This window comes from Silene latifolia, chromosome 7, assembly GCF_048544455.1.
Source record: "Silene latifolia isolate original U9 population chromosome 7, ASM4854445v1, whole genome shotgun sequence".
Lineage (NCBI taxonomy): Eukaryota > Viridiplantae > Streptophyta > Magnoliopsida > Caryophyllales > Caryophyllaceae > Silene > Silene latifolia.
Genome location: NC_133532.1, coordinates 38,115,041 through 38,137,320, shown reverse-complemented (window position 1 = coordinate 38,137,320; position 22,280 = coordinate 38,115,041). Strand labels below are relative to the sequence as shown.

Sequence of the window (22,280 nt, the reverse complement as noted above, 5' to 3'; positions counted from 1 at the left end):
TTTTGTGAGGGTGATTATCGTGAGGTGCGTGCCAGAATGGTCGCGGGAGCAATCTATCCTGGTGAGGGTAGTTTTGGGTGCTTGGGGGACCTTCCCTCGGGCGTGGTGTTGGAGTATTGAAAATCAATCGACGGTAAGCATCGTCAAGTCGGGTAATCCTTTCGAAGAGACTAGTTATAGCTTCCTCGACTTGTTGGAACATGGCAAGCATAGTTGCGGCGCTGAAGACAAATACCCCGTCCGAGGCATCCTTCTCCAGGGCATTCACCTCGTCATCAATTGGCAGGATGAGGTGTGAGTAGTCCAAGTTTGGTTCGTCATCGGAGATAGCTTGGATTCCCTAAGGGTTCGTTTTGTTGTTCGGTTTAGTCAGTGCAGGCAAAGGTAATTCCCCTTTCTCGATCATATCTTGGATGATGTGTTTGAGCTTGAAGCAGGTTTCCGTGTCATGCCCTTTCCCTTGGTGGTACTGACAGTAGGCATTAGGGTTCCGGAAGCGGGATTTCGTAGCATCAGACGGATCCGGGGTGGGTCCGATCGGTTGTAATTTCCCTTGGTCCATAAGCCTTTTTAGGGCGCTTGCATAAGTCGACCCTATGTCGCTGAAGACTCTCTGGGTACGCTAAGCTCTCTTGGCGGTTGGTACAAGGAGGTTGACCTCAGCAATATTGTTCGTCTGACCATAAGGGCGAGATCCGGTTGATGTGGATCCCTGGTAGCCTCTACCGATGGTTTTGGCTAGAACACCCTTTCGGAGGTCGTCTTCAATGCGTGTCCCAAGGATTTACAGATCCTGGAACGTCTTAATGTTTTGGTACCTTAGTAAGTTGGCATACACCGGGCGGAGATTGTTGACAAACTTTTCCACCAAAGTTGACTCACTCGGCATGCTAACCAACAGAGTGCTTACTCTCCTCCAACGGGTCAAGAATTCGGTGAATCCCTCCTTGTCATTCTGGGTTAGGACTTCAAGAGTACGGGTATTGGCTTGGATTTTGACATTGTCGGCATATTGCTTAGCAAATTCAACTGCGACCTCATCCCAGGTAGTGAGGTTCTTCGGGTCAAGGGAGTAGTACCATTGGCGAGGGATTGGTTCCAAGGATGATGGAAAGATCTAGGTGAAAAGTTCATGTTTAACCCCTTTAATGGCCATGTAGTCTTTGAAGGCTCGAATATGATTGAGTGGGTCCTCCACTCCCTTGTATTTGGGCACATTGGTCAAGGTAAAGTTGTCAGGTAGTTGATCCCCAACAGGTTCAAATCTTCGATTGTTCTCAAGATGGATATTGTTACCCCGGGCTAGGAGTTGTTCTTCCAAGAGCTTGAGCCTTTTCTCAGTTTCAGTCAAAGGCGGAGTGTTGTGCTCTCCAGTTTCCTTGTTTTCTAGGGTGTCGATACGGGTCTCGACACGGTCCGAGTGACCTTAAAAGCAAAGTGAGTAGGTCAAGCTAGGCGAGCGAGTTGTGACATCTCTGTTGTTATCATTGTTGTTGTTGGACGAAGTTGAAGACGGGGCCATGGTTCAGAGGCAGAGAAAACGGCTCACATTAAAACTCAATCCGACATGGTTCAAAGACTGAACGCAGACAACATAAAGGACAGGACAAAGATCAGACTCAACTAGACGAGGGTGACCGTGTGTGGTACCTCGGTGCTGACTCGATTTATGACGTGATGGTGTTGACCGAACTTTTAGCACGCGTCCAACGTAGCGGCGTGACACCATTGGACGAGTCTCGTGGTGAGACGACTCATAAGTAAAGACCTATAAGTACGTTTGCTTCGACTCGATAGACACGAGGCGGAATTGGAGTGGTGGACTGAAGTTTTCGAAAATAAAAATTTTCAAAAAGATTCGTTTGTCGTATGGACGGCTTCCGAAGATAGGGGTCTCTGAAAGTCGGTCAGTTGAAAGGGTTGTCTTAAGTTTTCTTGCAAAAGACGGTTTGAGTTTGAGTCGGCTCGGAAAACAATGTACTGTTTCCCAAGACAGTTTTCGAAATTCAAAATGTATGTTTTGAAAATCGGGTTTGAAATGTTTGAAAAGGTCTCGGGGACGGTGTATGGTCCTCGGGATCTCGAAAGTGTCTCGAAAAAAGGGTGTGTGCTTTTCTCGGGTTTTGAAAGAGCCATTGTCGGCGCGAAACGGGTTAAAATCCGTGTCTAGACGCGGCGATTATAACGGCGTAAAAAGGTGATTTGAAATGGTTGTAGAAAACCGAGTTTGAAAATAGTCATTACGGCGGCCTAGGAAGTCGTGTCAAAATGGTCTTAAAATCCGGGTTTGAAAATCGTCATTACGACGGCACATAAAGGCATGTTGAAATTGTTATAAAAACCGGGTTTGAAAATCGTCATTACGACGGCCTAGAAAGACGTGTTGAAATTGTTATAAAAACCGGGTTTGAAAATCGTCATTACGACGGCCTAGAAAGGCGTGTTGAAATGGTTATAGAAACCGGGTTTGAAAATCGTCATTACAACGGCCTAGAAAGGCGTGTTGAAATGGTTATAAAAAACCGGGTTTGAAAATCGTCATTACGACGGTCTAGAAAGGCGTGTTGAAATGGTTATAGAGACCGGGTTTGAAAATCGTCATTACGATGGCCTAGAAAGGCGTGTTGAAATGGTTATAAAAAAACGGGTTTGAAAATCGTCATTACTACGGCCTAGAAAGGCGTGTTGAAATGGTTATAGAAACCGGGTTTAAAAATTACCATTACGACGGCCTAGCAAGGCGTGTTGAAATGCAACAGCCGGCGAAAGACCGAGGTTTGAAACGGCCATTATAACGGCGCAAAAGGTGTTTTTGAAAGTTTGAAAATGACACGGAAGGACCTATGATCACATAGCACATAAGCACTCACAGTTTCATTATATTATGCATTATGCTTACACGGGTTTTGGCTTAGAGGGTGGGTTACACACCAAGCAATCAAACCCCGATTTGCGAGAGGGATACCAATCCAAACAAAATGTGTAAGGAGGGTGCCCTAGCCTCGTGCTCGAAGGTGATGAAAGCTCTTTGACGAAAAAGAAATGTGTATCATCAACGGCTTGCTTGACTCAACTGGGATTCGAAACGCGGGGATGAGAAAACTCACGCCGACGAGACAAGCCAATTGGTCGAAAAGGGTTAGGTTATGGGCCCGGACAAGGAACCCGACCGTGACCGTAGTATCAATTAATGCATTTCAACCAAGACCTTGTTCAAGTCTCACCATCTAGGGATCACAAAGACATAAGTGTCCTAGTTTTCCCCAGCGGAGTCGCCAATTTGTGGACATGGGCCCACCTGCACGCCCAGCCGATCTGTGGACATACAGCAGTCTTTTGAAAGCCACGCTCAGCGGCGTAAGAATATGCTTTCGACCGGATCATTTTAGATCGGTCGGTTTCGTCTTGGCAAGGGTCTCGAAACGATTAGAGATGTTCGGAGTCGCCAACAAGCATTTGTGGGATGCTTGGAACCCGTTCGAATCACTTTATACCTCAGTCAAATGAAGCACAAAGCAGTGTTTAACATAGGTACTAAAGATAAGGAATCGTCCCTCTTTAGCATCCTATCTTTAGAATGACTCTTGTATGCCCTGGATAAGGTCGTCCACTATCCATAGTTTCTGAGTAAGAGGTGAAGGTACGTATTGGGAAGCCCTTTAATCAGACACCCAATCCCGCCCGCTTTAGAGCGCCTCTCTCGATCGATCTTGGTTGGTTGAATGCAAAAGTTTATAAAACGTTTTAAATGCATGAATGCGCATCCAATAGTTTAAACCTAACATGTGAGAGCTTTCAAAGTCGGTTGATTTAATCCAAGTATCAAGTATAAGATGTCGAGTTGGATTTACGGTTGATTTGCATGCAAGACGGAAATTAAACATCCATTTACCAAATTAGGTTTATGGCGCATAACATGATCCATTTGTCTTAGTAAGGCATTTTGCAAATACGGTTTTTGAATGAGCAAATTAGTCGTCTGATCCGTCCTATATCCGGGTTAGCCGGAGTCAGGATCGTCCTAGACAATTGCTGGAAGGGGAACAGACCCTGCATCAGGCACCAGAATAGGCGCGAGCCTATTGGCGATGTAAGGGGTTCTCCCCTGGTTTGAAAATAGGAAAAGAAGTGGCCTTTTTCGGCGCGGGTCAGTCAACGGTATATGATGTGTTCTGACCATTGAAAAACGTTTATAAAACGTGTTGAAAGATGGGTATTTGAACCCGTTTTGGTTTGAAAGGGCCGTTTAGGCTGTATTTGTGTTGATTTGAAGAACGAGACTTGAATAATCGTCATTGTTTTGACGATATTCGATGTCGGGTTCGACTTTGTAAGCTTGACATGAATAGTTTTGAAACTGAATATGAACTAATTGTTTTAAATTCATTTGAATATAATAAGTCGATACTTATCATCGTACTCGGGTTAAAATCCGACATGGTATGTAGAACCAAGGATGACTTTGTGTTGGTGACTAATACATTTATTTTGAAAATGTAAAGAAATGATGAAAGGCTTTAAAATACCTTCCAAAATATAAAGAAATGAAATAAAAGGCTTTAAAATACCTTTTAAATGTAATTAACCAATTAGTATCACCGAAACACGGATTATACCGTCATGGTATTAAGAACCAGGGTGAAAAATGTTTTATGGTTAAAACTTGTAGAAAATGGTTTGAAAATACTTGAAATGGTAAAAAACGATTACAAATATGAAAATGAAAATAGGGGAAAACAAGAGACCAAACACGGATTGGACTTAAGGCTGGGCATGGTGCTTTAGGCGCGAACCTATGTGCCACGTAAGTAGCCTCTGCCTCAACCAAAAAGTCCGGTTTTGGCTCATTCTACCCATGTTTTGGACTATGTTATGCTTGATTTAGCATGTTATAGTCATGAGATAAGTAAAGACATGATAAAAAAGGATTTTTACACCCTTATACTTACATGCTTGGCTTATGGCGAGAAACCGACGTAAGTGTATCAACTCGTTTGGTCGGAAAAGACTCGGTTTAAAACCGTTTTAGTAAGTAAAAAGAGTGTTTTGTTAAGTTTAGTGATGGTGTAGTGGTGGAAATTGTCGGTCAAGTGATGTAATGCACGATGACGGTACCAAACAATGTGTAAGGCTTGTGTTTACGATCGGTAGGTCGTAAACACGTGTCGGATTGTGACTTAGGAAGTCGAGTCTAGAATTTTAAGGGAGAAAAGAGGGGGCGGACACTCGCGTAACCTTCAAATGGTGGCATTTGAGGGGTATTTATAGGAAAATGAGTGGTTGTGTGAGTTTTGAGAGACGTGGCCACCTGGGCTGCTCAAAGAGGCGCGAGCCACGTCGCACGTCTTCGAGGTGTCTTGTCGCTTTCACACAAATGCAATCATGATTTGTTCTATCCTAGGATTTGTATGCACATGTTTGGTACTTGACCATGCATGATCCCGGGAAATCTTAACATGGAAGCATTTGAATGGTTTTGTTTTTTATGTTTGACTCGGTTTGACTCGTTGTTGGAGTTGGGATTTGAATTTTGAGTCGGTTTTTGGTTCGGTGTCGGTTTTGACTCTAGTTAGTGTCATTGCAACCCCGTCATCATGCATTAAACACTCCAGGTATTTTTTAAAAGTTTTGAAATATTTTATTTTCGAAATCGTTTTAAGTTTTCCGACGTAAAGTTGCACACGAACTGTCGATCAAACGCCGCGATTCCAAAGCATGTTGTAGTCCGATAATCATCGGGTGTTTGTTGGAGTCTCAGCAGATACTGGGTATCTACACTACTACTAAGGGATCAAAGAGGAGAAAAGGAAGTAATTCTAATGCTCCACCGGAGTTCAAAAGGCAAGAAGAGAAGCTAGTACCGGAAAAAGAGCAACTTAATGATTTCCCGGAGGTAGTATTCATCAAAAATGAGCATAGGAGACGATTTGTGAAACTACTTGTAATACTCAAATATTTTAGTATTTGGTATTATTGTTTTTCTATTATAAAAAAACATGACCACGTTTTTAGTTGTGAAAAATAAAAAGATAAACTCTTATTCCTTATTGTCTTTTATTTTACTAAATAAACATATCCCTTGTAGGGCTAGGTTTAACCGCCTAACATCTTTCCTTAATACGTTTTTTTTAACCTACTACTTATTCCGTAATTCGTTTACGGTTGCAAGACACATACGTTTCCCTAACTTCTAGCACAATAATTATTATAAATTCTATGTTGGCTTGTGCAATTCAAATTGATGATGCGCACTTTTGTTTCCAATCTCACATCCGCACCTGCTACTTTCTTGATTTACGTTCCCTTGTCTCTCGTCAACTTCCAACCATGGATTATTAGAATTATCTGTGGTTTTATGATCAATTTTCTATCAACTACTCTAATTAACACGGTTATTATTATTATTATTATTATTATTATTATTATTATTATTATTATTATTATTATTATTATTATTATTATTATTATTATTATTATTATTATTATTATTATTATTATTATTATTATTATTATTATTATTATTATTATAATTATAATTATTATAATTATTATTATTATTATTATTATTATTATTATTATTATTATTATTATTATTATTATTATTATTATTATTATTATTATTATTATTATTATTATTATTATTATTATTATTATTATTATTATTATTATTATTATTATTATTATTATTATTATTATTATTATTATTATTATTATTATTATTATTATTATTATTATTATTATTATTATTATTATTATTATTATTATTATTATTATTATTATTATTATTATTATTATTATTATTATTAGGGTAGAGTTCCGGTGAGAACGGGGCTTATCGTGAGAACCGTGAGAACAGCTCTCAACTGTCCATCAAATTATCTGACGGCTGAGATTAGACGCGCGCTTCTTTGAAAAGTAGAGTTTCGCGGAAAACAAAAAATAAGACTGTACATGTGAGCAATATCAAACCTACGTAACAAAATCAAACCACACGAAACAAAATCAATCGATTTCATCATTAAAAGTCCCTTAATTTGTAAATTTTTGTTTTTCGACATCAAATTTAGTGATCTAAAATCGGTTATTCATCATCAATTGTTGTGTTCGAAGCGCAAATCAGAGTCAATTTGTTCAAACTTTTGCATTCATCAGCTTTTCAGTTATTTCAAGATCAAAACTTTGTAAGGAAAATCGGAATTGATTTCGTCATTCATCTGGAATTATTGTTTTCTACAGTCAATATTGAAATGTGTTCATTCAGTGTTATTTATTTCCTTTCTGAATCGTTGTTGAATTGATTTTTTGATGATGTTAAAATTGAATTTAATCAAATTCAACTTAATTTCGGATTTGATTAAATTTAGTTAACTAGATTTAATGTCCAGAACCACAAAAACATTAATTTTATAATGAAAAGTGTTAAATTAGGGTTTATAGTTTCTTTGTTTGATTTTAGGAGGATGATAAATGCAAATGTACTTTGTGGTGAGAAAAAATGTAAAAATAATGAGAAAGGAAAAGTGTGCAATTTGAAGTAACTGTAAAGTAATTTTGCATGTAAAAATAATGTGTTGTGTTGTGCTGTACACGTTTCATAAGGAAATGTCCAATCAGTCTTAGTGAAATGTGCATTATATATAATAAGGATGTGCAAGTAATTATTACCTTTTGCAAGTGGTCTTGCAACTGTTCACAATAAGTCACAATAAGTCAAATGACGGTTTGTAACTTGCTTATGTGGTGAAAAGACACAACTATTCACATTAATTTGAATATTACTTCTAAATGTACATTATATTAATTATAAAAAAACATGTTCCATCAAATAAATTGTCTACTATCTATATTCATAATTTGCATTTTCTGATAATTAGGTGCAACTAAAATATCATTAAGCACTGTTTGGAAAATGTACATTATATTATATTTAAAGGTACATTAAATTATTTAAAAAAGAACATGGAACATTATTTGGAAAATAAATGTGCTTTCAGTTTAATTGAAATGTCCATTACGTATTTTCATAATGTGCATATACTGTTTTATGCAAGAGATTTAAAGGCAGACCTTAAATGTACATTATATTATTTTCTAAGGTACATTTTATTATTTAGACAGGAATTTGAAATATCAATTAAATTGAACCCGTAATACATATAGTCGTTTAAGTAACATAGATAACTTCACCCAATTTATTAATTACCATGATTATGTTTGTAACAGTTGAAAAGACACAACTGTTCATAAAATTTAATCTCTTATACTCAATTAATCCACTATATAAACCCAAGAGTACACAACCACTTTTCCATCCTACCTTCATTTCTAAAACCTTTTCCAATAACCAAAACTTTTAATCTCTCCAGAAAACTACTTCGTTTTCTTAAAAAAAAAAAACAATGTCTTACTCCAAATGCAAAATAGCCCACTACAAGAATGATGCTCACAAACAAAATTTCGTGCAAAATTATTGGCAATGGAAAGTAAGCCAGTTTTCTTCAAACTGGTTTGATGGAAGAGAGATTCCTGTGGAGATGGATGTACCATCACACAGTCGTCCTTTACATCATTTCCTAACTACTCAGGCATTGCTCCGGATTTTTTTTGACCGACTTGGGAGGGAAGAAAAGAAAAACATGGCCGAGGTGTGCAAGGTCTGGTCAAGGTGGTTCCTTATAGGGAACGACCCAAGCGTAATCGATAGGGATTATTACCGAAACGCGGTTCGGGGAAATGAAATGGTATAATCACTGTCACAAAGAATGATCGGGTCCTTGAAAGATAATGTCTTTGCAGGACTATGTCTAGTCGTGAAGAAATAATTAGACATCATAAACAACAAGCACGACAATATAAAAAACACAGACAAGAATATGAAATTGAGGAGCAGTCTGGTGATGAGGGTTATTATGACTCCGACTGTTAGATTAGTTTAGAAATATATTAAGTTAGTTTTCTAGTTTATTGTTATTTTGTATTATCTTGTGTTTTTTTTTTTCAGTATAAGCCTTAGTAGGCTTTATGCTTTTGAAAGCCTTAAATGGCTTTTGTAAATATTTTTCTAATATTAATGAAATAGTATTATGTCTATTTGTTTGTTTACTGTCATTAGCATTCAATACATTTTATATATGCTATATCAAAATGGACAACAATATTTCCTATGAACATTACCAGTAAAATAAATGTTCCTTTAAAGGCATGATAATGGACATTGGCAGGAATACATTATATATGAACCTTTATTTGTACGAAATAAATTACAAATCTTTGTAGAGCATATTAGAATTCGATTACTGGATTATTGATGCAATAATATTCAATATACTTACTTACTTAACTACTGTTGAAGCAGACAATGAGTACAAGTGATGCAACTACGTCTTCTTCCACAAATAACAGCTTTAAAACACCAAGAACAAGAATTGAAACATTAAATGCACTCCAGTACATTCCATTATGTCCAGAGGAAAAGAAACCTAAAGTAGGACAAGTATTCGAAACACTAGAATCAACAGAGTTATTCTACAAAGAATATTGTACAATCTGTGGGTTTACGCCAAGACCTGCAACAACAAAAAGGATTAAAGGCAATGAGTTACCAAACAGTTTTGCATTAAGGAATGTTGTCTGCAATAGGCAAGGTGTAAAGGAAAGTAGGAAAAGGAAGAGGACTGATATTGATACTGATACTGCTGACAATGATACACAATCTGATGTGACAGACATAAGCCGTGTGAGGCCGATTACAAGAATTGACTGTCGTGTATTAGTGCAGTTCAAATACCAAGAAAATGGAACATATATTGTTACCAGATTCGATGAAGCCCATAACCATCCACTTGCTTCGCTTGAATCTACAATATTCTTGAAAGGAAACCGAAAAATGACAGAGATACAGAAACAATTTGTCACAAAGGTAAAGGTGATAAAACTAGGTGGTGTGAAAGCCTATAGAGGTTGGAAGGAGCTGTGTGGAGGTTACGACAACATTGGTGCTACTGAGGTTGATTTCAAAAACTTTGTCATTGACGTAAAAACCTACATTGGTAATTTTGATGCGCAAATGTTTGTTGAGAATCTTATTGGGAAAAAAGACACATGGAGTTCATTTTACTTTGATTTTATAGTAGATGAAAACAAGTGCCTGGCTGGAGTGTTTTGGGCAGATCCGATCTGCATAAAGAACTACATGCTATTCGGTGAGGTGTTATCAACAGATGCTACATATGGAACAAACAAGTACGATATGGTGTTTGTGCCTTTCACAGGAGTTGATCACCACAAAAGGTGCATAACCTTTGGAGCTGGGTTGATAGGTGATGAAAGTATTGAGTGTTACACATGGTTGTTCAAGAAATTTTTGGAAGCAATGGGCGGGTGCCAGCCGAGAATTATAATTACTGATCAGGACAAATCAATGAAGTCGGTAGTCCCGGAAGTGTTTAAGAAGTCAACACACAGACTGTGCATGTGGCACATAATGAAGAAACTAAGAGAAACAGTCAGTTATCAACTATTTCAAGATGAGGATTTTAAGACCAGGCTCAATAGGTGTGTTTGGAACAACCAACTTGAGCCTGATGAATTCAAAGAACAATGGGGGAAGATAATGACTGATTATCAACTTGTAGAACACGAGTGGTTTTCAGATTTGTACGATATCAGGGAATAGTGGATCCCTGCCTATTTTAAAGATGTTTCCATGTCTGGCTTGATGAGGGTTACTTCTAGGTCTGAGAGTGAAAACAGTTTCTTTGACAGGTTCCTCACACCTCATTTGACCCTTGTTGAGTTTTGGGTGTGCTATGAGAGTGCCTTGGAAGCACAAAGACACAAGCAGTCCAAGTTGAACAGTGACAACAAACACTCTGAAATCCCACGGAAAACAAAGTCAAACCTTGAAGTCCATGCTTCTGAAATATACTCGCACAACATTTTCAAAGACTTCCAAATAGAATTGGTTGCAGCTTTGTCTGATTGCCGTTTTAAAGATGTGGAGAAGATTGATGAGACAAAAATATATATTCTAACAGACTTGCAGATTCTAAATAAGTCATGGAACGTAGCATATTCACCAGATAACATGGAGATTACTTGTTCATGTTCTATGTTTTAGAGAATGGGCTTGTTGTGCAGGCACTGCCTTTGGATTCTACACAACCAAGATTTTCAAAAAATACCAGAACAGTACATAATACAAAGATGGACAAAAGTTGCAATGAGTAAGCCTGTCTTTGATAAAGATGGCAAACTGATAGATGTCTCTCAAAAGTTTTCTGACCGGAAAAGTTTGAGTACTGAGTTATGGCAAGAGGTTTATTCTTGTGTCAGCGTAGCTGAGTGTGATGATAACGACATGAAGCTTTTGATTCAAAAACTGAGAGATATTAGATTGGATATGATTAGTAATGTGTTCCAAAGAAAGAAGAAAGACAAGATGAAAGAAATAGAAAAGTACGTGGGCTGCAAAATACCTCAGAAGTTGGTGATTCATGTTCCTAAAAAATCTAAAAACAAGGATAGGACCAAGGGCAAGAGAATTGAATCACAAATGTTAAAAGCCCTAAAGAAGAGAGGAAAAGAGAAGAGGTACTGCAAAACATGTGGCCGCCAAGGACACAACTCTAGGACTTGCAAAGAAACAAACCATCCTATGTGTATGTATAATTTGGTTTCTTGTTAAAGCATATTACATCAATGTTAAATAATTATTAAATTATACAAGTATAGCGCATAGTGTTTACCTTCCAAAATCATCACTCTTATATGGAGGCACATAAGCTCTTTGTGCAATGAACATTATGGTTGTTCTGAAGACACAGATGAGAATTTCAGCAATGTATATTTGGTTAACATTAAATGTATATCAATTTAGTTGTTCATTTTGGCCATTTTCTCCTTATAAAATCTAATATTTAATTTACATTTTGTTTCTTATTCACCAAATACTACCATGAAGATGACGACGATGAAGGAGATAAATCTGATGATGTGGAGGACGACGATGAAGAAGATGAATCTGATAACGAAGTGGAAGGTGCAAATTTTTGATTCAAGGATAGACATCCATAATATACACTACGAGAACATTCTTAAAGGCTTGTATGTACAATTCGATTTTACTACCAAAGTACATTAGTCTTATAGGGAAAGTATATTACATTTGTATTAAAGGATCATTATTGTTGTTCTGCAAGGAACATTCTTAAAGGCTTGTATGTACAATTCGATTTTACTGCCAAAGTACATTATTCTTATAGCCAAAGTATATTACATTTGTATTAAAGGATCATTATTGTTGTTCTGCAAAGAACATTCTTAAAGGCTTGTATGTACAATTCGATTTCACTGCCAAAGTACATTACTCTTATAGCCAAAGTATATTACATTTGTATTAAAGGATCATTATTGTTGTTCTGCAGGGACATCATCAACTTGATTGGAATTGTTTTCCCAGAGTACAATAATTTTAAGGCGTTTTCACAATAAACATTATTGTTGTTCTGCAAGAACATAATAAACTTTATTGAAATTTGTTTCCGGAATATAACACTCTCTTGAATTAAAATTTTATCAAACTTCAGGTTGTTCGACTGGTAGCTTCCTCAATATATGTTACATTACTCACACACATGTCACAAACGAAACTAAAAAAGTTTTTACGGCTTGAATTCAGCATCTTCCTCATCTTCATCGTCGTATTCTTCCCATGGCAGTGGGTTTGAACCGAAATCCATTACCTTCTTTAGTACAGCATCCAAACATACATTGCCTTCTGTTGAAATCATATATGAAATGTATTTCTTCCGCAGAATCAGTAGGGGAGCATCCTAGGAAAGTAAAGAAAACAAGGGGTTAGAACATGTACAAATGTGTACTGAATTATGTATTAAAAATAATTGTATTACTTCTGAAACTCACATCGCCTTTTTTAAGCCCACATGTCTAATTTAGATTACCCTTAAATGTCTCCATATGTCTCATAACGTAAACACCTCAATCAGTCTTGTTAGTGTTGTTCCTCCACTTCATCTTTGCAAGAATAGGCTGCAGTTTTTTGATACGATCAACTTTTACCTTTGAAACACCGATATCTTTCAAGTATTCTGATAGAACATTACGCTGGCGGAGAAGGGGGGAAAAAGCATTAGGACACTAATAATTATGAGCTACAATATCACAAAAATAAGAAAATTAAGACAGACCATATTTTTGGGGAAGGTACACTCTATGTAAAGTCATTGTACAATCACAATAATGAATAGGAACAGCATGGAGTGCTGTTAAGCAAAAGAGAGCATAAAATCTTACAAAATACAGTGGTCTATCGTGGAAAAATTCTTCTGGTTTTCTGGCACGATGCACATTATCAATGATGATGAACTTATACTTGTTGCTGTCAATGACTAGTAAATGGTAATGCCTTTTATATATAACTGGGAAGAAGAACTGTAGATTTTAAAAGATTTAATTAGGAAATAAGCAAATTAAATATAACTGATGGACAAGAGTTGGTCGTCACACATCCAATCAAACACATTTATAATTCTCAACAAACAACTAGTTAGTGGTAAGTCGAGGTCGATCCATGAGACGGTGTGTTTTAGGTTTGATACCCGTCGTTGTGAGTACCAAAAATAATATTTATAAACCTATTAAAACTAACAGAAGCTAGTGGTAACAGGGTCGAACCACAGAGAGGCAGATGTAATTATTAGTTGTCTAATTTCAGTCTAAGGTAACGAATGTGGGGGTTTGATTGAATTGGTCTATAGCTAATGAGCAATAAACTAAAGAAATGTATAAAATCAAATATAAAAAAGGGTACTAAGATGGTCGGTTCACTGTAGTTTCGGCAGCAGCATACTAAGTAGGTCTGAAATAAACACGTGAGACGGGAAAATAAGAGGTCCTCTCGGTCCACTCTCACAAGTAGCATCTTTCGATCTCGCTACGGGTCCCTAATATCACTAGTACTCGACTCTGATCGAAAAGTGACTAATAACCTAAACTTTACCTATCTTTCGATCTCAGCATAGTTTAGTCATTTTAATTGGTGGTCTAACAACTTTCCCTATCTTTCGATCTAATGGGTCAGTCAACTACTAAGCATTCAACTAGTCGCGTGCACTCGATTTGTCAAATATAGAATTTAATTCAATTAAAACGAAGCAAAACCTCACGTGGCCAGTCGATCGACCATAGGAGGCAGTCGATCGACCGGCATGCGATTCAGGTCATTATGCTACTGCCGCCTAATCTACAGATTCCCTACATCCTAGCACAAGCTATTTAGCTACTCATACTGGGAATAAAGACAACAATAAAATTGGCTATATAAACTACAGAATTCATGATTAATATGGTGAAATAAACAATTAACATAAGATGACAATTCGGCTTGGGAAAACTGATCTAGCAATTCTATATCTATGAATGAAAGCAAAATAACTGAATAAAACAGGAGAGTACCGTATGGAATTGCGAAGGAAAAGAACAAAGCCGAATGTGAAAGTGAATTGTATTCAATACCGAAATAATCCTCGAACCCTAATTAATGATGATAGAACTAATAAAAACTGAATAAAACTTGACAAAAGGGAACTCTCCTTTATGCTGAAACTAAAGCTACGTTATATAGGAATACAGCGTAGTTCTTATTTTCTAAAACCTAATACGATGGGCTTTTAACTTCTCGATCTTTTAATTCACGTCTGAGATAGCGGCTTGGTCGATCGACCACGCAAGGCAGTCGATCGACTGCTCTTCGCTGAACAGTAGCTACTGGAACTCGTGGGTTGGTCGATCGACTAAGGGCAGCGGTCGATCGACTGAAGTAGCTGATACTTGACTTCTAACTTCTCGTGGATTTGTCTTTCGGACCTCAAAATGCGCACCAAGCTCGTTCCTTGAGTAAATACTTCACATCAATTACAATGCAGGATACTCGGGGACGGATTTAGCTCAATATCTACTCATTTCCGCATAATTCTGCAATATTACATAAAAATACGAAAGTAGACAAAATGGGGCAAATTAGCCTTAAACTAGATAAATGAGCTCTGAAATGCGTGTAAAATAGGGTGTAAAACATCATATTTAGGACACGCATCAAACTTCCCCAAACCAAACCCTTGCTTGTCCCCAAGCAAAAACTAGACTCGGTCCTAAAACCTAATGGAACGAGTTCAATCTCAGAGCGAATTGCAAACTGAATAGCCTAAACCAATTTAATGCAATAACCAACAATCAATTAGCGTATGACTCATGCAAACGAGTTATGATGTTGTTAAAAACTGCTGAACCGTCAACTGTAGAGACTTATCAAATTGGACGCTCACGGATCGCTCAAATCGCTCAAATAAGCACAAGGTGAATAATATATAAGATGGAAAGAAGTAATATTGTAGTGACTCTCACCTAACTACGACCTATAAGAACATGCATGCAATATAATATGAAAGTAATCTCTACAACCGTACATATGCATTCCAACCAAACAAATGACCATGACACATGCCGAGGTAAATATGGATATGTGTGAGGTATGGGTAAGAAGAAGGCAAAACATTTATGGGAATGTGGAGGTACAGGTGATCAAGCTAGTACCGAAACAAAACCATATAACAACATCCAACTTCTTGCTCAATATTAACAATAAACCCGGTGCTAAAGATCAAGCACTAAACTCACAATCTCCAATATAATCAATCAACTCCCCATAAGATATAAATGAAACATGGGAGCAAAAATCGCCATTTAAGTAAGGACTTGAATCGTGCGAATTGATTTTTTCTTTTTCTTCTTCTCGGGCAACGGTCAATCGACCAAGTAGAGCAGTCGATCGACTGCATTGAACAGTACAACACTCTTTTCTTTTTCGAATCATTTTTCTTCTATTCTTTTCTTTTCTATATTTTTTCTTTCTTTCTTTCCTCTTTCATCTCTTCCCAACAACATCTCAATCAAAGAGCAAATGCCACCAAAAACATAGTAACAATCCCAAAACTAGACTACTAGCTTGACAAGGACAGGCTAAATGTAGGACGTAGTAACGGGACAAAAAGGCTATTTCTGGCAGTGTGAAGCTTATGGGTAAAAATGAGAAAAGGGAACCTCTACCACATGTGTCAACAAACCACAAACCGAATGCATACAGGTATTAAGTAGACCAAGTTCATATTTATGCACATTAATGTAACATGTCTCATAAGGAGTAACTACTCACAATCCTAGATAAACTGGTCATGAATGTCACCAGTTATAGGCTCTAAAACTCAGAAAATATAAGTAGCTTGCCAAAAATCAAGGTCAAGTCTCAAGTCCAGCAGATAATGTAACGAAAACTCGTAGACTATGCATATGATTCTACTAATAACATGTCAATTAGCAAGGCTCAGGCAAAAACAGATGCAAATGCAATGTCATCATTAATACACTACCGTTCCGACTCGACCTATATGCTAAAGTAAACGTGAAATTTTTGAAATTTTTGAAATTTTTCAATTTTTTTGAATTTTATATATATATAAAGAAATAAAGAACAATGCGAGACAAAATGTAAACGTGAATGCAAGCAAATGAAATGCGACGCAAAACCCTTCCCCAAACCAGATCGCACAATGTCCCCATTGTGCAAAATCATGTAGTGAGATAAAAGGAAAACGGGAATTTGCGAGAAAAATTAAATAAAGGACATGAAGTGAAACTTGGAAACTCACAAGACTTTAAGCGCAGCAAAAGGAAACCTCCCCAAACCAGCGTGAGCTAGGAGGTTTCAGTAGCCAGCAATGCTACCATAGGTACCTGAAAAGACAAACAATACCACTCATAAAACCGAGAAAACAATTTTGAAGCGATGATTATGTGCAAAAATTAAGAAAATGGAAGAAATAAAAAAGATGACGGAAAATAAAGTGGAGTAGAAAACTCCCTCAATTCCGCAAATCGACCAAACACAGCAGGGGAGAGGTCGTGAACAGCAGTCTAAAGAATGATAACGGTCGATCGACCATAGCAGTCACTCGATCGACCGGTAATGAACAGGAACTGAAGCTCCTGGAAGTCGCACGTCAGTCGATCGACCAGGATAGGCGGTCGATCGACTAGAAAACTTGCTGTAACTTTCTGATTTCTTCAATTAGCTCGAGAACTTGAGCTAATGAGGTCTAAAAACCTGTAAATGCACAATAATACGCGCCCAAAATTGCGCAAAAACCCAAACAAAAGTCTAAAGCACTAAAAATCCTAAGCAAACTTAAAAGAACAAAGTCTCGCGCACACAAAAACAATAAAAAGTGTCTAAAAGCAATAAAAGTGTAAATGTTTTTGAAGAAGCCTCAATCAACTAATAGTTGATCAAGAACGGCCATGCAATGGCCCACTTGGTCGGCTCCTGGCTACAAGAGGTAGCCTCAATAGTGCTCATCTTCTCAGCTGCACTCTTCTCAACTCCAACATCCGCAGAACTCAACGGATCAACATGTCGGACATCTTCCCATTCAATGACCTCTTCGGACTCGTCAGAATCCAAATCAGACTCCGTCGCTTTGACTGCCTCATCTTCGGGCTCCTCATTCGTGCCATAGCTAAGGCATCCTAGACCGCCTCTTTGAACGATTGGCTCCTTCACAGCTGGAGAAACATGTGGGTCTTCCTTCCCAAAACCAGCTCCTGCAATATTTAAAACAGAAGAATCGTCCTCCAATTTGCTCCCAATCTGGGGCGGAGGTGTCACAACAGGAGTAGGAACAAAAATAGTCATATCAGGAAGTATAAAATAGGATTTCTTTTCAGAAACCGTATTACAAGTGACAGGCCACATGGGGTCTTTCTTCCTAGTCATGTCTGCAAGAAGACAATGGAATGCTTTCCTACTTTGAAGGTCAAGGTCCCAGAGCCAACATCAATAATCGCACCAAAGCGGTGTGCGAAATGGTCTACCTAGTATGATAGGTATGTGTGCATCTTCGGGCATATCAAGCACGACGAAGTCAACAGGGAAGAAAAACTTCCCTATTTGCACAGGGATGTCCTTTAAGACTCCTATTGGCTGGACCGCAGTTTGATCAGCCATCTGAACGGTCATGTTCGTGACTGCAAACCTATTCAACTTTAACTTCCTAGCAAGACTCAAAGGCATTACACTAATACTGGCTCCTAGGTCACATAAGGCTTTCTCAATAGGAAAGGTGCCAATATTACATGGGACGGAAAAACTTCCTGGGTCTTCTAGCTTAAGGGGTGCAATATGGGTCAAATAAGAACATGACTCCTCAGTGAGTGCGACAAAGATGCACGATTTCAAGTGACTTCTTTTTGACGATGAATTGCTTCATAAATTTCATGTAAGCTGGCACTTGATTAACTAATTCTAGGAAAGGTACTTGTACGTTTAGACTACGAACAACATTTTCAAATTTATTGAAAGATACCTGTTCCTTCGTCGGCACCAATCTCTCTGGATAAGGGGCTGTAAGAAGCAACTTAGCCCTCTCCTCTAAATCTCTCATGCCGGCATCGGAGGACTTAGGCTGAAAGTCCACCGCCTTCTCTTTGTTGTAGCTTGACCCTTCTTCAGACCGTCTCAAATGTGAACCATTAATTGACATAGGGTCGTGCCGAACCGAACGGACCCATCAGCCATCGGTCCGGCCTCAATATTTTCGGGCGTCGTGACCCGAAACAAGTGATCCCTCAAGTTATCGGGCATTGGAGGACGAAAAGGTTCACTATCGAGAACGCTGTCGATCGATCGATCGGGTTGGTCGATCGATCGACCGACCTCTACAGAAAATAGCCACGGTTGTCGCAGAACGGTCGATCGACGGGGTATGTCAGTCGATCGACTGACATACCTGCTGATCGTCTTTTTCTTGTTTTTATTCGTCACTGCCTTCTTCTTGCTTGGTTCCGCCTCATCTTTTTCAGTGACATCCTCAGCCATAGCGGGCCCATCAAGGGTAGACCCACTCCTCAAAGTGATAGCATTAAGGGTCTCTTTTTGGTCCGTCTGAGTCGGTAAGTGTCCCGGAGCTCGAGTTGTATTCTTGCTAGCCAATTGAGCAATTTGGCTCTCTAGCATCTTCATCCCGGCCTCTCTAGCTTGAGACTCCTTCAGCAACAAGTTCTTTAACTCAGTAAAATCGGAACCTTGTGATTGCTGCTGCTGCTGTGGGACATACGGAGGCTTTTGGTACTGCTGTTGCTTATGAGGGGGCACATAATTCTGCTGCTGTGGAGGTTGAGTCGGATTCAAGACATTTTGGCTACTCCACCTCAAGTTTGGATGTACATTCGGCTCATAATAGGTGTTTGTCTGCCTATAATGTTGAAAGGCAGCACAAGACTCAAAGGGACTAGGACAATTTTCTGAAACAAGTCCCTCAGCTCCACATCTTTTGCAGACGAAAGGACCGTCTGACACAGCATTTACATGATAGATCCCTCCTTTTAAAGCTCCTTCTAGCTCGTACTTGTAAAATCTCGCCGTGAGAGCTTCTAATGCAGCTACAGAAGGAGATTCAGCACTTCTCCTTTGATTCCCCCTGGAATTCCCATACTCAGCTTTATGGGTGGCTAAGTCATCAATGATCTTCCACCACTTAGTCTCTCCCATATTCTCCTGGAATCTGCCACTAGTTGCAGCATCCAAGATAGCCCTCTGATCGTCGTACAGCCCATTATAGAACCGATTGCATAGACTCCACTTTTCGAACCCATGGTGCGGAATAGTTTGCACCAGCTTCTTGAAACGGACCCATGCTTCATGAAAGTTCTCATCAGGACCTTGTTTAAAGCTCGTGATCTGAGATCTAATGGCATTGGTCTTCGAGGCAGAGAAGTATTTCTTGTAAAATGCCAAGGCCAGCGAATTCAAGTCAGTGATCCCATTGGCAGCTCGATCTAGGTCTGTATACCATTCCCTCGCAGCGTCCCGAAGTGAGAATATAAACATAGTCTCCTTTACCTGGTCTGGGGTCACACCTGCTGGTGGGGACATGGAACAGCAATAATTAATGAATATTTCCATGTGCTTGGCCGCATCTTCGTTTGCAGCTACCCCGAATTGGTTCCTCTCAACCAAGTTAATATAGGAAGGCTTTGGCTCGAATTTTCTTGCCTCCCCTGGTAATGTGAATCCCTTATAAAGATTCGCAGCTGTCGGCTCCGAGTGATTGGCTATACTTGCTTCTTCAGCCATCTCTAGGAAATCTGGAGAAGTAACGGTCTCAGCTGATAAAGTGGAAACAGGAGATGAAGGTGGATCCTCCTCAAATAGAGCGTTCTCGTAGTAACTAGACAGAGTACTCAACTCTTCCTCTGTCGGCAATACTCTATATGATCGCCTCAACTCACGCAGGGTCTTCTCAATCTCAGGATTGATCGGTAGTAGTTCACCACCCTGTGACCTGCGCATAAGATGAAACTACAAGAAGAATATGAGAATAGTTTAAGGAACGGATGTCCCTTAAACTAAGAAAAGACTAAAATAAAACGACTAAAAATTAGAACAATTGCCTCCCCGGCAACGGCGCCAAAATTTGATACCCGTCGTTGTGAGTACCAAAAATAATATTTATAAACCTATTAATACTAACAGAAGCTAGTGGTAACAGGGTCGAACCACAGAGAGGCAGATGCAATTATTAGTTGTCTAATTTTAGTCTAAGGTAACGAATGTGGGGGTTTGATTGAATTGGTCTATAGCTAATGAGCAATAAACTAAAGAAATGTATAAAATCAAATATAAAAAAGGGTACTAAGATGGTCGGTTCACTGTAGTTTCGGCAGCAGCATACTAAGTAGGTCTGAAATAAACACGTGAGACGGGAAAATAAGAGGTCCTCTCGGTCCACTCTCACAAGTAGCATCTTTCGATCTCGCTACGGGTCCCTAATATCACTAGTACTGACTCTCCTCCTGAAAAGTGACTAATAACCTAAACTTTACCTATCTTTCGATCTCAGCATAGTTTAGTCATTTTAATTGGTGGTCTAACAACTTTCCCTATCTTTCGATCTAATGGGTCAGTCAACTACTAAGCATTCAACTAGTCGCGTGCACTCGATTTGTCAAATATAGAATTTAATTCAATTAAAACGAAGCAAAACCTCACGTGGCCAGTCGATCGACCATAGGAGGCAGTCGATCGACCGACATACGATTCAGGTCATTATTCTACTGCCGCCTAATCTACAGATTCCCTACATCCTAGCACAAGCTATTTAGCTACTCATACTGGGAATAAAGACAACAATAAAATTGGCTAAATAAACTACAGAATTCATGATTAATATGGTGAAATAAACAATTAACATAAGATGACAATTCGGCTTGGGAAAACTGATCTAGCAATTCTATATCTATGAATGAAAGCAAAATAACTGAATAAAACAGGAGAGTACCGTGTGGAATTGCGAAGGAAAAGAACAAAGCCGAATGTGAAAGTGAATTGTATTCAATACCGAAATAATCCTCGAACCCTAATTAATGATGATAGAACTAATAAAAACTGAATAAAACTTGACAAAAGGGAACTCCCCTTTATGCTGAAACTAAAGCTACGTTATATAGGAATACAGCGTAGTTCTTATTTTCTAAAACCTAATACGATGGGCTTTTAACTTCTCGATCTTTTAATTCACGTCTGAGATAGCGGCTTGGTCGATCGACCACGCAAGGCAGTCGATCGACTGCTCTTCGCTGAACAGTATCTACCGGAACTCGTGGGTTGGTCGATCGACTAAGGGCAGCGGTCGATCGACTGAAGTAGCTGATACTTGACTTCTAACTTCTCGTGGATTTGTCTTTCGGGCCTCAAAATGCGCACCAAGCTCGTTCCTTGAGTAAATATTTCACATCAATTACAATGCAGGATACTCGGGGACGGATTTAGCTCAATATCTACTCATTTCCGCATAATTCTGCAATATTACATAAAAATACGAAAGTAGACGAAATGGGGCAAATAGTAGCCTTAAACTACATAAATGAGCTCTGAAATGCGTGTAAAATAGGGTGTAAAACATCATATTTAGGACACGCATCAGGGTTCTAAGTCTATCTATCTCAATTATGCTAGTGTCACAATTTGTTTGGGTTTGTAGTTGTGTTCTAGACTAATGGAAGCAATAAAGTAAATAAGCAATTAAAGGAAGGATGTAAACAAATGATTAAAAGTGCTAGGATATCATGGGTTCATGGGGTAATCATGGGAGTTGATCATACGAACATGTTCACAAAGTTGCAAGCAATTTATGTTGTAAAGGAACCGA

At 38.6% G+C, this 22,280-nt stretch overlaps 1 protein-coding gene and 1 non-coding gene across 2 annotated transcripts; both read left to right on the top strand.

The window, feature by feature from the left end:
- Positions 1 to 9,358: 9,358 nt before the first annotated feature.
- On the top strand, positions 9,359 to 10,675 carry LOC141589973 (protein FAR1-RELATED SEQUENCE 5-like). Its single transcript, XM_074410590.1, has one exon. It carries the CDS (start codon positions 9,359 to 9,361, stop codon positions 10,673 to 10,675), a length of 1,317 nt encoding a protein of 438 aa, XP_074266691.1.
- A 9,043-nt stretch (positions 10,676 to 19,718) lies between these two features.
- On the top strand, positions 19,719 to 19,825 carry LOC141593284 (small nucleolar RNA R71). Its single transcript, XR_012521382.1, has one exon. It is a non-coding gene; the product is annotated as a small nucleolar RNA R71 (small nucleolar RNA).
- Positions 19,826 to 22,280: the final 2,455 nt, after the last annotated feature.

Coding starts and splice junctions, on each gene's coding strand:
- LOC141589973 (XM_074410590.1), top strand. CDS start 9,359: ATGAGTACAAGTGATGCAACTACGTCTTCTTCCACAAATAACAGCTTT.